Raw genomic sequence first — 16,090 nt, 5'->3', positions numbered from 1 at the left:
CATTGGGGACCCTGTACTCAGTTCAATGGATAGCTGTGAGCCTCTACATCTGTATTAGTCAGGTACTGAAGATGCTCTAAATCTTGACAGTGGGAATCTAACAGGGAGCTCACCAGAGACCACTCCGACACAGTGTCTTGTCAATTGAAAGTCTTTATTCCAGACTGCTGGAATCACACCCAAGTGTTCAAGGACCTTGAGGTGGCTTCAAGTGCCCAGCACACAGGGTTTGAAAAAGCAAAAGCCCGGTCCTGGCATCTGCCTCAGCAGCTGCAGGGAGCTTTGCAGAGGCAGGCTGTTTGAAGCAAGGAGGGAAGCTAAGGTAAGTGGTTAGCTGCAGGGGGTGCCACACAAACAGGAAGTTCAACCAAAGCTAAGAAGTTAGCTAGGACATCTTGACCTTGGGTTCCTAGAATAAAGTTGGGTAGTTTTCCATGGGATCCTTTATCAAGGAGATCAAATTCTGGTTAAACCTGAAATGTCCTCAGCAAGAATTCAAGATGGAGGAGACTGCACTATCTTGCCCTGTCACTGGGGGAAACCTGGAGAGCACTCTGGGTGCTTCAGTCAGATGCCTGCCTTAGGGCTGGAGTTCAGGGTGTGAGACTTGAACAAAATTAGCCTCATGCCAGAGAAGCTCATGAATCTCCTTCAGAGACAACAGTGAAACCACTTGGAGGGTCTCTTACTAAAATGTGGTGAAAAGTAAATGAAACTGTTCCTCAAAATAGACTCAAAAGATTCAAAGCATGTAAGGAAATGCTATAAGCAATAAGAAACTAACAGAAAGAAATTTAAATGCAAAAAATACAGTTTTAAAAAATTTAGCAGACGAAGGAAGCAATAGAATCCACAAAAAAATTAATCAGAATGTTATTCTTAAAGATGAGGGAAATAGGTTTGATTTTAAAAAAATAGCATAAGGACTATACAAATAATACTCCCTAAATTTAAACCTTAATGTATAGGCATAAGATACAAGGTAGGCATAACTGAACACAGAATCGTGAAATCGGAAGATTGCTTTACAAAAATCATCCACAAAGTGGTAAAGGGATGGGGACCATGAAGTTCATGTATTGCATCTATATGTTGTAGGCTTAAGAAAGAAGGAGTGGGGCAGGAGACATAGCTCATCGGTTAAAAGTACCTGCTGCTCTTCCAGAATACACAAGTTCAGTTCCCAGCACCCATGTTACACAGTTCACAACTACTTGTAACTCCAACTCCAGGGAATCCAGCCCCCTCTTCTGGCATCCACAAGCACCCAGACACATGTGTCATATGCTCAGAGTTAGACACACATATACATAAATAACAGCATAATATTTTTTTAATATAAGGGAGGGAGGGAATGGAAAGGGGAAGAAGGGAGAAAGGAAAGTATAATAAAAATGAGTCTTATTATATGGAACCCTGGTAGGACTAAAAGTTTTTCTTAGCACAAGAGGCACGGAAATTGCTCATCTCATGGATGTGCTTCAACTTTCAGTCTGATGACCCAGCTGTGAAATGGCAACTGAACCTCTACAAAGACATTCTGAGGAATGAAGAGCCTTCTAATCCAGAAAAGACAGTGGAGCGGGTGCAGAGGATTTCAGCGGCTCTCTTCCACCTGGAGCAGGTATGGCTGTTTGCTCTGAGGAGTGTGTCAGCAAGACTGCCCTAGAGGATAGAAACTTCTTCCCTGTGCTCAGGCACAGGCAGAAGGCAGCCATTGGAGGTTATCCCCCATCATCCCCAAATGTTGCCTGGTGCCTCATAGATATAGCCCCTTCAGCTTTCCCTTGTGGTTTTTATGACTTCTTGGTATGAATTCAAAAGACTTATGACAGCTCTTTGCCATTTGTAAAACTGCAATCCATATCTAGTGGCATTTGGGAAAATGAAGAAAACCTAGGACCGTCACACAAGAATGACTGCTAGGGACATTTTTGCTAACTTCAGTTGCAAAACCAATATTATTGCAGAGTTAATTGTCTGAGCTACTCAGTCTGCCACTCAGATTGGCCTACTGTGTGCCTGCTCATGTGATTTCTTCTTAGGTGGAGCAGCCTTTGAGGTCCAAAAAGGCTGTATGGCACAAATTGTTGTCAAAGCAACGGAAACGGGCAGTGGTGGCCTGTTTCAGGATGGCTCCCCTCTACAATCTGCCCAGGTAGGTTCTCCATCATTGTTGTCTGCCAGGTGAGCCCAAGATAGGAATTCTCAAAGCATCCTCCTACAGTTGACCTCTTATGGTCAGCTTGATCCTAACAATAGGAAGGAGGTCCTTGGCTTATGGTGTCTTCCAGACTACATTGTATAATGGCCTTACTAAATAGTCAAGGTGAGTATGGAGGCAGGTGAGGATGCCTCATCCTGGGCCTTCTCAGCCTCCCGACAACACACAATGAGGCTCTCTGCTTCTGCTGAGATAGGGGCCTTTGTGAGAACATAAAGGACTCTGGGAATGGGAACTGTTTTCTAAAATGCCTTAGCCTAAACTTCCTCATTTCCCTGCTCAGGCACTAGGTGAAATGACAAAATTTACTATTCTTCATCAGAGGCAAAAAAAAAAAAAAAAAAAAAAAAAAAAAAAATTAATTAACCAATTAATTAATTAATTTTAAAAAATCCTTCATCACAGTATATTCCCCATCAAGATGAAGAAAGGGGTAGCCAGATGTGGTGGCACATGCCTGTAACTCCAACCCTCAGCAGGTGCATGAGGATCATGAATGTGAAACTAGCCTGGGCTCTTTGTCTAAAAACAAAAAGAGGAAGAAAGGCTAGAGAGACCCAGAGGCTAGTGAGCAGCACAAAGTTCTTATCTTGGTCTTTAGTACTTTGAAATAAATATTATGTGGTTTGGGTAGAGGGATTAGTTTTTGCTTTTTCCTCAAACTGTGTAGCATATCTTCTATCAAAATAGGGAACTTCTGTTAGTAAGATTTCCACTACCACAAAACACTTGAGGCAAATCAACTTAAAGAAAGGTTTATTTTGGTTCGTAGTTTCACAGGCACGGTGGCATCGTTTCAATCTGTGGTGAGGCAGAACATCATGGCAATGAGTGTGGCATAGAGAAACGTTCCTCACCTCACAGAGGCAAGAAAGCAGAAAGAGGGAGTAGAACATGATCCTAAAAGCCCCTTTAAGGGTGTGTCCCTTACTTCCTACCACTGGACTTCACTTTGTAAAGGGTCCACCACTTCCCAGGAACCGAAGTGACTGATACCTTTAATGCAGGGCCTTTGGAGGGCATGGCAGAGCTATACCATAGTCATACTCACTACTAGGACTTGATCTGCATGTCTGGTGATAAGATAACTTCCTTCTTCAAAGATAGACTGGAGAGATCCTGTACCTTCCCTGAACCAAGGAGGTGTCCCATCTAGGGTCTTTGAAGATGAGGCAATCCTAGCTTCTGAGATATACACCTGTCCCACAGGGTCCCTCCCAGGTAAATAGATTTGCTTTATTTGGAAGGGAATAAAGCAACAGGAAAAATCAAGTAGAACTCATGACTGAAAAAAATGAAAATGGAAATCAGCCTTAGGTGCATAGGATAATGAAGCTCCCGAAGAAAAGTGAAGTTGATAGTCATTTATGGAAATGATGAAAATACCAGAAAACCTTCGCTACCCTCTCTGTTAGACCTCCTGCCTGAGGGTGTACCTTGAAGAAGTAAGCTCTAAACACACCTCTCTAGGGCCAGGCCAGGTACGCACACAGAAATTATCCTTCTCAAAAAACCAAGTTTGTTAAAAATGATATTGGTACCATCTCTTTCTCTCTGGGTGTTCCTGCAGTATTCCTATACCTATATATGCCAGAATAAGTTTAAGAAATCTCTGTAAAGAGGCATGTTGTACTTGAGCCAGTTGCTCGGGGACCCTTTCTAGCATGAAGACAGCAGGGCAGTTTTGTAGCAGCCAGCTCACTGGGGAGGTGACAACGGAGGCAGATTTTCCCTACCTTGTGATGGTCTAAGCTCCATGGAATCTTCCAGACAAAAAGGCAAAAAAAAAAAAAGGGTGTATCTGATTCTAGAGATGCTGTTTCTCCAGTGTTGGTGTTTCAAAGAAAACCCTGTATGCTTTTCTCCAGACACAAAATTAACAATTTCTTCCTGATCACCTTCCAACGTGTTTGGCTGGAAAAGGTTAATGAAAAAGCTCAGTATGACAGACTAATTCCCATTTTAATGGTAATGTAACCTAAGAGACACATGCTCATTCTCTGCACATGCCTCGTTCTTGGCCATGAGTTAATGTTGCCATAAGAATATACATTTGTACAATTTTTTTTTAGAAGTAAAATTCTGATTGGTCAGACTTTACTGAGAGATAGCAAGGTTTTGGTTCTACCAAAACACTTAATAGCCACTCTTGTCCTTTTCTTCACTCTTGGCCTGTCTTACCATGACCGACCATAGCACATAGCTGTGCTTCTGTGACTAACTTTCCAGGAAGTCAGTCCTGGCTTATAGGAAGTGGCATGAGCCAGGCTCTCAGAGGTACACAGGAGGCATGCTCTTGGCACAGCATGCCCAGCTCTTGCCTTCCTGAGTAAATGCTGGAGCCCCTTGCTGAGCTGTTCCATGAACAGAGAAAGGTAGGAAAGCTGCAGTTAAGCATTTAGTTTCAAATGCTACAACAACACGATTTCAACTGTATTACCTGAACAGATGGCCGATCTAAAGGAATGACTAAATTGCTACCTGAAGCAAATATTTTCCAATTTGATCTGATTAGCTATTTCTCAGTAGAACGGCAATGTGATAAAAGACCCCGTAAAACTAAATGGGGATGCTGTGTCTTGCTCTGACTATAGTACTCAGAAGGTACTCCAGTATTTATGAATTACCTAGTTATAGGGTACAATATGAGCTACTGACTGCCCTGACCAATCAGAAGATGAGAATTGTACAAAAACTCTGTCCTGCTTACTAACCACTAACCACCCAACCTAAAATAACAAGTTCCACAACTCTCTTGACCCCCCCTCCTCTTACCCCTTCCACTCAGGCACCGCTCTATTAACCTCTTCCTCCATGGCTATCAGAGATTTTGGATAGAAACAGAGGCGTATTCCTTTGAAGAGAAACTAGTACAGGATTTGGCTGTAAGTACTGAATGCCCTGGGAGCAGATCTGGGTGTGGATGGGTTTGGTTTTTGTGTTTGTGTCTGAGAGTCTAGCATCCACAGAGAGTCAATTGGAAAAGAAGTCACTGTGTGAATCCTCAGGACGATGTTGTCAGTGGTCCTAAGAGCCAGAGGATGAAACTTCAATTAGAAGCACCATCATCACTAACAACTAACGTTTCTTGAGTTGCACAGCTATGTCTTGGGGATGTCATGCCAAGTTAAGTTCTGAGCAGCATCTGTTGCAGGAGGGCCCCCTGTCCTGCTTACCTCTTGCTAAGACCCCCCACATCCATAATAATAGCTCTGCCTTCTTTCCTACATGTAACCTTCCTGGGTCGGTCCTTCAGAAATCTGCCATGCACTGTCCCTATTCTGAAACCCCTCGGAGTGGAACACAAAGAAGCAGCCTCATCCTGTTTCTGGGGAGGGGAGTCGGCATAAGTCCTCCCTACTCTTCTCTGGCCAGTGTGTGGCTCTCTTTTCTCCTCACCACTCCCGTTTCTCATTTGCTCTCCGTGCTAATCCTGTCCTGTTTTTCATTCATTCTTTCCTTTCTGTCTCCCCCTGTTGTCCTGGCTCTTTGCCTCCTCTCTCCCTTTTTCCTTTTAAACCTCTCTTGCCCTTTCTCCTTCTCTTTGTTTCTAAGTCCCTTGCTTTCCCATATAGTCCTGTTGGTAAGAAAGGCTCTGTCTTTGTTTCCCCACTTTCCTGATTGGTGTGAAGCTGGCAGGGAGGCAGGCAGGCTCTCCACTGTCAACCATTCTCATAGCCGCTGCAGATCTCACATACTCACCAAGTACCACCTCCCCTGCCAACCCCACCCCACCCTTACCCCCTACCCGGGACCCCACTGAAGGGCTCTGACAGAAAATGTTACTGTTGCCGCTAACACCAGCTGCTGGTTTCCTTCCTATAAAGACAGAGAAGGGACTCCTAAATAGCAGCTTTGCACAACAATGCAAAGTTTAGTGTGAAGCTATTTTTTTTTTAAATCTAGAATAATACAACTGGTCCCCACATAAGTCCCAGAGATTCGTGATTTTTGCCTCACTTCTATCTCTAGCCTGCTCTCCAGAAGAAATCCCATGTATTGTCCAGAGGGACTCAGTTTCAAAAGCGACAGTGGAGTTTCCCTCCTGAACTAGGGTGCCCAGAACTTGCATGGGAGTTTTGTAGTTCATTCCCTGTGGTCAGCCATTTGCTTTCTTTTATTTCAGTTAATTTAACATTGGAATGTGTCTTTGATTGGCTGGGGGAAATGTGTCTGTCTGTACCAACCTTGCATCCTTAGGACTCCTACCTTGAAATAAGCATCTGGTCGAGAGCTTGTTCTCTGCTTCCAGACTGATGCCTCTCTGTGCCTTGCACTTTGCCTTCCCTTTGTTCGCATGCATCTGTGTGGTGCCTGCTGGAATCTGTGCCTAAAATCTGTCTATGTTACTCTGTGTAGAAATCTCCCAGGGTTGAAGATGAGGAAGAAGAGGAGACAGAAAAGCAACCTGACCCGCTTCACCAGATCATTCTGCACTTTAGCCGCAATGCACTCACAGAGAAGAGGTCAGCATCACTCGGGGGGTTCTTCCCCCAGGCCAGGGATGGTGCTCAGTCACAGTGGGCAGCAAAGAGTATGAAGAATGTCAGAACTGAGAGCCTCTCTCTAACAGCCACCAGGAAACATTAGAGGACAGACTTCTCATCACAATAGAAGACAGACTAAAGATTAAGCAGCTTAAAATTCTGACTTTACTCTTAAATTTCATGTCAAGCCAATACTGACTCAGCTTTTTCAAGCCAAACTATCTGATTAGTTCACTGGTACATTTAACTGGAATGGTTTCTGGGTGGTTGTTTGTTCTTTTGTTGACTCCAAAAATATCTCGCTAAATATTTTCTCTGTTATTTCCAGCAAATTGGAAGATGATCCATTGTACACTTCCTATTCCAGCATGATGGCCAAGGTATACCTGGGTTTCTAGCACTCTGTCACAATCTTTCTTTAGATCTCTTGGACATGTAAAATTATCATGTGAACAGCAGGGCTGGCGCTTGGTCATGAGAGGTTCTAGGTATCACACAGCTCTCGCACCATAAGTGTGACACCTTGAGACTTTGTAGATATAGTGACTGCCTGTGGCTGGATTCATGGAACAGTTCTAATACTAGGTAGATGGGCTTAGGTGCACAGACTATCTGCATCCTCTGAGATCAGGAGAGGTCAGCTACTTCAGTCCAGGTGCAGACAAAGGAAACATGCTGGACCCTAGAAAAGGGGTCCCAATGTTCTTGAGAAGCCACAGTAACTGAAGGAATTGCCACCAGGAGTTTCACAAACTCTGGAATACTGAATACACATAGGAAACTGTCCTCAGATAGAAAGGCATTCAGAAAGACAGAATATGTTGGCAAACAGGGAACTGGTATTTCTTTGTTCTATGTTATCTATCTCACGGCCCCAGTACACAGACATAACTTAAGGCCTACATCCTTGGTAGTCCAATCTTATTATCATGGCCCTGGTATTTGCCTTAACAAGGACAACTCCTTACATTCCTTGGTTCTCATCTACATCAAAACTTTTCCAGAGAAGGAAATTCATGTCTGTACTTAAAACAGGTCACATTGGCTAAGTGAGCTCCCTGTTCTGTCTTGTTCCTTAACCCCTTGGTAACTGCAGAAATGGCATTTAAAGTAGAATGTTCCCATGTAATGATCAAAATGTTCCTCGTTTTACAAGGTGCTGAGGTCCTGAGGAGTCTGTGAATAATAGTCTGCTCCCTGCCCTTGCAAAACATTGTCGAAGAGCTGTGCTCATTAGACTCCCCCATAACTTAGTTTTCTGTCTCCTCCTTTCCCTGCTCCATGGAACCCAGAGCTGTCAGAGTGGTGAGGATGAAGAAGAAGAGGAAGACAAGGAAAAAACATTTGAAGTGAGTTTTCGTAAAGATTAGAACCAAGGCCCTTGCTGGCCTATCAGTTAGGGCTTTAGAATGGTAACTGCCATTTGCTTACGAGACTCATTGTGCTGCTGCTATATCTGAATCAGCAAGTCTAGCCATGGCTCTGCCATCTGCCTGTGTGACTGACAAGCATCAGCAATGTCCACTCCCAACTAGGTTTGTTCTGATGGCAAATGCTCTACTTCCCAGATGCTGCAGTAATAGGGGTGATAGAAGGCCAAATTTAAAAAACCCAACAATGAAAACGAAAAGACATCGGGATCATCTACGCTAGTCTAGGCTGATAGTAGCTTTATTTAAGGCAGTATTGAAGCCCCAAACTCCTAAAATTGCACAATTTTAGGTTCCTATGCTCTTTGATAGGCAAACTACCCCAAAATATAATAAAGTGAATGCAGGCAGTTACAGTTCTGGTAACCAGCCATGACAGAGCACGTTTGCAGTCTAAATGCTCAGACATTTCTTACATTCAGACAAATGTATTCAAGTGGCCCCCAAGCATGTTTCCTGTGTAACAGAATATTAGAAATAAGAACATCTACATCTTGGCTTCCAAGGAAGCTCATGCTGGAGATGGAAAAGCTAGAGCCCTGGAGGCAGCCAAGAGAAAGACTTAGAGCTTGTCAGGTGGCCTTGCAGGAGAGACTGGAGCTTGGACAGCAGCAGTGGACTGTCCAGAGCTTGACATGCATGGCTTAGTTAGCCTAATGCTAGGACCCCAAAGACTAAGACGGAGAAGGCTTACTAGATCTTCCTGCTCCTCTTCCCAATACGGCCACATTGAATGAATATCCTTTATCTGTACTTCAAAAAATAATAATCATCATAGGTTTCTTTATAATATCAAAGGTGAAAACACTATATTACCTATCAACATAAAGAGTGGAAAACCAATCATTACAGGGTGAGTGAATCATGGGTATATCTTTTGAGGAAGGTAGGTTATATCTGGAAATAAAATGTAGAGATTTGCGTTACCCAGAATGATGTGCTTGCCTTCCCCGTGCTCCTAAAGATTCACTCTCAACTCACTTTACCGTGTTGCATTTACTCAAGGGGAACATTAGCAGACGGTACAGCTGAGTACACTGAAGGGGCTGAGAGCAAATCTTTCCATATGACTTCTTTTCCTAGGAGAAGGAGATGGAGAAGCAAAAAACACTGTATCAGCAAGCAAGGCTGCACGAGCGTGGTGCTGCAGAGATGGTCCTTCAGATGATAAGTGCCAGCAAAGGTGACTGTTTCTAGGTAGACCCTAGGTAACTGCCACAGAGCTAGCACACCCAGACCTCAAGTCACATTAGCAAGACTGGAGAAGGCCCAGTAGGTATGACGGACCACCTCTTTCCATGGTAACTTAATCAAATCTTCACCTTGACAGGTGAGATGAGCCCCATGGTGGTTGAGACACTGAAGCTGGGGATCGCCATTCTGAACGGAGGCAATGCTGGTGTGCAGCAGGTAATCCAGCATCAAGGGAGATGGCGAGGAGGTCCTGGGGTACTTCTACTTGACAGTTCTCATTGATGAGGTTTAATTTGCTCCGAGAAGGCTACCCACAGTTGCTTGGCTGGTGTTTGTCCTTAGTGGCCAATTATGTCCGAGTAGCTGGGAACACAGATAAAAACAATAGCCACGAGTCTACATGAAACTGTGTACTTAACAAAGAGGTTTTTGTTAAAGCCTAGGATTAAAGGAACAAAACATTGCATTTCCCCTCAGATTTTCTGCAGAATTGTAAAGACTCCGAGGATGTTTCTGAAGCCTCTGGTATTTATTTCAGCATTTTAACCTGTGAACTGCCTTACCGTGAGAAAACACAGTAATTCACAGCCATTATCCATTTGATTATTCTTTATTCATTAAACAGTTACTTACGGATTGCTGGCAATGCCTGATTTTGCTGTAAAGGCTGAAGTTATTGCAGTAGGCAATACAAGTAAAGTATTTGAAAAGATCAGGCAGGGAGATTTTGAGTTCATAGCAAGCTCGGGCTATATAGTGAGTAAACTTCTGTCTCATAAAATCAACATTCAGAGATCCAGCTCAGTGACAAAACACTTGCTTACCCCGTATTTAATTTCTCAGAGTACAAAATAAAATACTCCAATCCTCCAATGAGCATTAAGTGAGACAGTCAGTATTGAGAACTGCTGGTCAGTCAGTATCTGAATTAGAACTGGTAACAATAAACTCACAAATGTCAAAAGTTTACTATACTGTCCTGAAATGGTGAAATGAATGAACCTTAATACAGTAGAATCTGAATCCCCAAGTAGATGGCTTGACTCACTTCTTTAATTATTATTGTTACTTGTATGCATTCACATAAGCACATAACTATAACCTTCTGAATCCATTTAGGGTGGCTCAAAAGTATGCTGGCCACTTAGTATTGGATAATCTATCAAGGAACTCATCCTTGGGAAAGGTTGGTTCTCCATCATTAACGCCTGTGGTCATTAACTGCAGCTCTTCTTCTAGGAATGAGACCTTCTAAGGTTTACCCAAACCAGACTGGCAATCTGGTGTTGTTCAGGCCTTGTTTAGGCAACCCGTTGTTGCGATGTCATGTGTGTAGCTTCCCTGTACTAGAGAGAGAGGAGACCATCTCTCAGCTGACATCCTGGTCCTCTTGCTCTTACAACCTCTTAGCCCCTGCTGAGGTGCTCCCTAAACCTTGAGGACAGACCTTATATTTTCTTAACTACACCAGTGCTTCTGATATGCCTCCAAGAGTCTGCTTCGGTATGCTTCTGTGGCAGGGCATTTGCTGTTTCTCCACTGGAATTAGGAAGATCATCAATTGTGACAGTTTTTATTGCTTCCCTCTAAACTGTGTCTTCTTTGCAGAAAATGCTAGATTACTTAAAGGAGAAAAAAGATGCTGGATTCTTTCAAAGCCTTTCTGGTCTTATGCAATCTTGCAGGTAAATATGGAGAAACTACTCACCATTCTTAAAACTTCACAATTCAAGAGAAAAGAGAAGTATACAAAATCAGCTAGGTGGCCATGGAATTGTGGAGAAGATTCAGGGATCACCTACCTTAAAATCCAAGGAGATGGATATTGTTCCCTAGCATTCAGGATTAGATTAAAAAGCATCAAGAGAAGAAATATCAGTCTCCCTTAGTGCTGTGGTCTCTCAGTCCCTTCCTCCCTTCCCCTACTCTCCTTTCCTCCTCCTCCCTTTTTCTTCCTCCTTCCCTCCCCTTCCTTCCCTCCCTCACTTCTTCCTTACCTACCTCCCTTCCCTCCTCCTCTCCTTCCTTCTTTCCCTCCTTCCTTCCCTCCCTACTTCTTTTCCTCCTTCTTTCCTTCCCTCCTTCCTTTCTTCTTTCCTTCCCTCCCTCCTTCCCTCCCTCCTCTCCTCCTTTCCTTCCTCCCTCCTTCCCTCCCTCTTTCCTTCTCTCCTTTCCTTCCTTTCTTCCTTCTTTCTTTCCCTCCCTCCTTCCCTCCTTCCCTCCTTCCCTTCTTCTCCCCTTCCTTCCTTCCTTCCTTCCTTCCTTCCTTCCTTCCTTCCTTCCTTCCTTCCTTATGTTAGGTTGTTTCCTATGCTCAATGTATACTATAAGCTTTTCTTTAAACATGGATATCCCCAAAAGTGAAACCAAATAAATAAGGGCAAAGGTAGGGAATACCTCACTCTTAGTGATGACTGTTTTCTTTAAACCCATAAACCAACTTGTAATCTTTTCCTCTAACAGTCCTTTGAGGTTAGATAGGTATTTGGTAAGCCCATATTTGACATCTATTTTGACAGAGGTCTATCCTGGTATGGGAATGAAATTTTGATACAGACTAAATAGCAAAGCATTGAATTATCAGTTGATCTTATCTAATTGTATAAGCTACCAATCATGGTTGATAACCAAAAGTTGCAAGGCCACCACACTAGCTCATTTTTAAAATGAGCCAACATTCTAAGAAAAGTATCCTTCTCTAAACTTTCTATGTATTGTGAATTATCTGAAACTCATTCTAAAAGAAACCAAAGTTGCAATTACTTAGCTCATTTGCCTCCAAGTATCAAGAGTTAAGATAAAAGATGATGTCTACCACTTGAAAATTTAGAGGACAGATATCCTTCAACAGGCGTTATAATCTTGCCAACCTTATTTGATTGGGTAAATAGGATACAATCCGAGCTGCAGCATAATCTCTTATTCTTAGTTCTGGTTTTTTTTTCTGAAATGGTCTATTAGTTCATTGTCTCTCTCAGGAAAAGAGAATGTACTTGCTAGGCCTGACTTGTTGAGGGTCAAATAGAATAATACCTGTGGACTCAGGGATGACAAAAATCAAGAAAACTGAGCTCCACATTACTCATGAAACTTCCACCAGGTCACCAAGAGTTCTCTCAATATGCTACAGCAATTGAAACTGCTAAATTTGTTTATAATTCATTTATAATGATAGCACAGAGAGACAAGTGACATAACTTAATTTTAGGATGACTTCTCACAGAAGTTTAAAGATACTTTAATGGGTTTGATTATTATACAAGTAACATATACTTGTAAAATACTTAGGCAGTGGGAAAAGAAAGTGAGACTTGGACATGTATGGCACCAATTCAAAATCAAAGCTTCAAAGCAACTGGGTCCATATGCCCTTTCCTAGGTTAGCCCATCTCCCAACCAGCGGAGCAAAATCCAAATAGCAAAACAGCAGGATAACCTGAGATTGGGAAATCTACAAAGCTAGGGCCAGGAGAGATGTCAGGAGGGTGGGATAAGAGCCTTCGGAGCTTCTGCAGAAAGCCCAGGTTCAGTTTCCAGTGCCCACATGGTAGCTTAAAACTATCTATAACTCCAGTTTTGGGAGATCCCATACCCTCATCTGACTCACATGGGCACTAAGTATGTACATGGTACATAAACAAACTTGCAGGAAAACAATTATACACAAAAATATTTTTTTAAACCTGTAAAGTAAAACAACAAAGGTAGGAATAGAAATTTCATTGTTTTCTGCTTAAAATTCCCAAGTTATGACTCCTCAAAAAGAAAGGAAAAGAATGCCAATATTTTTCTAGTCTTACAACATGTCCTCTGAACAGCCGCAGAATTGAGGCTAATGTTTATAGGCTTTGTGGGCTCTGCCATACACCTCCCTAAGAGCAATACCTCTATAAAACTCTATGCTCCAGGACACTTTTCAGGTCTGAGAAGGAATTAAAGGGTTTAGAAAACAGAAGGAGCTTTCCTTAAAAGTAATGGGATCCTACAGTGATTTGGTTCCTCAGCTTCAGTAAAACTTGACTGTAGCCAGGAAGGTAGGAGAAAACGGGGACAAAAACAAATGCCAACTTTTTGTGAGTTTAGGGAAAACATTGCACAGAAGGCTTAATCTCAATGGCTACCAGCTTTTGAACAAAGCAGGAACTAAAAAAGGGTGTGGCCTTTGAAGTCTTCAGAGTTTCTAGCTCTCTCCTCCAATTCGCAGAGATCTTTAGAGAAAGTAAAGGCAGGCGGTGAGCATTGGGTGCTGCTTACAAAATCTCAGAAAGAACTCATGCCTTCCTAATTTGAGAAGGCTTTCCAAGTCTTCATCTATAAAAAATGGATTCAAACTGAACAATGATCACCACCTCTCTATACATATAACAAGGACTATGAGCTATCACATCTGTAAACTACAGTGCTTGGCACAAACCCAAGGGACCTTCAGGCTTTTAACCAAGCTGCTAGGTATATTGGTTTACTTATGATAATGAGACAAAATATTCTTAGTAGATACATTCAAATTAGTAATCTATTTTCCCAGTGTAACCAGTTAGCCCTGAACCTTGTTTCCTTTTGTCCACTAAAAGTGTCCTTGATTTGAATGCGTTTGAGAGGCAGAATAAAGCTGAAGGCCTGGGGATGGTTACAGAGGAAGGGACACGTAAGTAACTAATGAATGCCAAGGTCATTCTCTTCCTGATTGAAATTTCAACTCTTTCTGATCAGAGCCTTTGCATGCTATTTCCTTTATCTGCAAAGATTTGCTCCGTTTGAGCAAAAAACATTTCTATATGCAGCTTTGCTAAGGCCAGCATCCAAGATGGATGCGTTCACGGAGTTAGATGTATTTGAAGAAAGTTTGTTATAGTATTTATGGGTTTCTTACTTTGTACTTTCTCTTTTTCCTCTCATTACAGTCATTGTTCGTGAACGTGGTAAGTGTGAGTCTCTTCCCTGAGTTCCTATCCTGTGTGTAAATCTTAAGAGAATAGATTTAATTGCCTTCGTACAAACACATCTTAGGTTGGGTAGCTGCATGTCAAGTTTAACCCAGCAGTTTGATGCTTAATTAAAGAAGTGTCTTCCATCTGTAAAGCATGGGTTATTATGGGCTGTGAGCCACTGGCTGCCATTGTCCTAGCTGTTCTTATTACAGATGTGTCCTGGGGCTAAACAGTTTACTGCTGGGGCTGTGTACTTTGCAGCCTTGGCTCCCAATTAACTGAGTTTATCAATAGCAATCCAAAGGTACATTTCCAAACTCTATTGTCATTTTTGGAGTCATTTGCATCAAAAGACGTACCATGCAAATGTTGAGAAGCCATGCAAATGCTGATGTGTATATTATGTTTTCAAGGTGAAAAGGTGCTCCAGAATGATGAATTCACACAAGATCTCTTTAGATTCCTACAGTTGCTTTGTGAAGGACATAACAGTGGTGAGTGGCAGCAACTGACTTGTCAAGGGAAAACAGCCTTTGTATACACAAGCCTCATTCATTTCGGTGGATTCCGCTTGATTCAACTAGTTGCTTTCTGTTTTAGTTACTGTCCTATTGCTGCAAAGACACCATGACCAAGGCTCTCTTATTTGGGAGCTTGCTTACAGTTTTAGAGGGTTGGCCCATGATCATCATGGTGGAAAGCAGACAGGCATGATGCTGCAGCAGTAGTTGAGAGCTTTACATCCTGATCCAAAAGCATCAAGAAAAGACAGAATGAAACTGGACCCGGCATGGGCTTTTTAAACTTCAAAGCTCACTCCCAGAGACACACCTCCCTCAACAAGGCCACATCCTCTAATCCTTCCCAAACAGTTCCACTAACTGGTCACCAACCATTCAAACTGTATTCTATTGGGGGCCATTCTCTCTCTTTCACTATCCAAGAATACCAATTCGTTTAGTCTTTAACAAGAGAGGCTATATAAAATGACCATTAGACGTATGGCTGCTATCGTTTAGTGTCACCGAAGCTAAACCACTCCTTGAATCACGAGCCCTTTCACATCACCTATTGGGTCTCATTTTGTTTTAGATGTCACCAGGTTGGCAGGGCATAGAGGAGAGGAGGATCTGCAAGCCTTCAATTGTATTATCTGTGTAGAACTTGAGCCAGAGTATGCTACTTCTAAGCTCAGCTAAGAGGGATGCTTGGCTTTCTTTGGTGTAATGAGCCTAGGTTTTGACCCAGAACTGGTGCTCTCAGACTTTCAGAACTTCCTGAGGACTCAGATGGGTAACACCACGACTGTGAACATCATCATTAGCACTGTGGACTACCTTCTGCGTTTGCAGGTAAGTTGGGGGACTTTAGGCAATGGCATGTTTCATCTACAGTTATACAAGTTAACAATGGCTGTGCAGATCCATGGAGACCCAGGATACAAATGTTCCTCAATGGAATTATATCCTGATAAACCAACCATCATAAGCTAAAGAAGATTTTCATACACCTAGCTACTGAATGTCATAGCTAAATGAGATGATACACTATGCAGTAGTTCTCAACCTGTGGGTTGCAGCCCCTTTGGGAGTTAAATGATCCTTTCACAGATATCACCTAAGACAATTGGAAATAGATATTTTCATTATGATTCATAGCAATATCAAAATTGCATTTATGAAGTAACAATGAAAATTGTTATGAAGTAACAATGAAAATTTTTTGGCTGGGGGGTCACCACAACATGAAAAACTGTATAAAAGCGTCACAGCATTAGGAAGGCTGAGAACCACTGCACTGCAGCATTTTAGTAGTTTATTCTTTTTT

At 42.4% G+C, this 16,090-nt stretch overlaps 1 protein-coding gene and 1 long non-coding RNA gene across 10 annotated transcripts in view; one reads left to right on the top strand and one right to left on the bottom strand.

Moving 5' to 3' along the window:
- Positions 1-16,090, top strand: part of Ryr3 (ryanodine receptor 3) — a 538,051-nt gene that overhangs the window by 488,819 nt on the left and 33,142 nt on the right. For all 9 annotated transcript variants that reach the window (XM_031371354.1, XM_031371356.1, XM_031371353.1 and 6 more), the window contains 13 exons: positions 1,493-1,624; positions 2,046-2,158; positions 5,013-5,109; positions 6,584-6,690; positions 7,040-7,091; positions 8,004-8,060; positions 9,225-9,324; positions 9,472-9,551; positions 10,944-11,020; positions 13,907-13,980; positions 14,237-14,254; positions 14,677-14,757; positions 15,527-15,615. In XM_031371354.1, the coding sequence (XP_031227214.1) occupies positions 1,493-1,624; positions 2,046-2,158; positions 5,013-5,109; positions 6,584-6,690; positions 7,040-7,091; positions 8,004-8,060; positions 9,225-9,324; positions 9,472-9,551; positions 10,944-11,020; positions 13,907-13,980; positions 14,237-14,254; positions 14,677-14,757; positions 15,527-15,615 (1,077 nt within the window). The remainder of the gene's footprint in view (positions 1-1,492; positions 1,625-2,045; positions 2,159-5,012; positions 5,110-6,583; positions 6,691-7,039; positions 7,092-8,003; positions 8,061-9,224; positions 9,325-9,471; positions 9,552-10,943; positions 11,021-13,906; positions 13,981-14,236; positions 14,255-14,676; positions 14,758-15,526; positions 15,616-16,090) is intronic.
- LOC116090651 overlaps positions 9,119-16,090 on the bottom strand; it is a 13,024-nt gene continuing 6,052 nt past the window's right edge. The window contains exon 2 of the long non-coding RNA XR_004118763.1: positions 9,119-9,698. This is a non-coding gene — a long non-coding RNA (uncharacterized LOC116090651). The remainder of the gene's footprint in view (positions 9,699-16,090) is intronic.

Source organism: Mastomys coucha, unplaced genomic scaffold (genome assembly GCF_008632895.1).
Source record: "Mastomys coucha isolate ucsf_1 unplaced genomic scaffold, UCSF_Mcou_1 pScaffold15, whole genome shotgun sequence".
NCBI classification, from domain to species: domain Eukaryota; kingdom Metazoa; phylum Chordata; class Mammalia; order Rodentia; family Muridae; genus Mastomys; species Mastomys coucha.
Note: the sequence above shows the minus strand (reverse complement) of the source record. Positions and strands in the feature narration are given on the sequence as shown.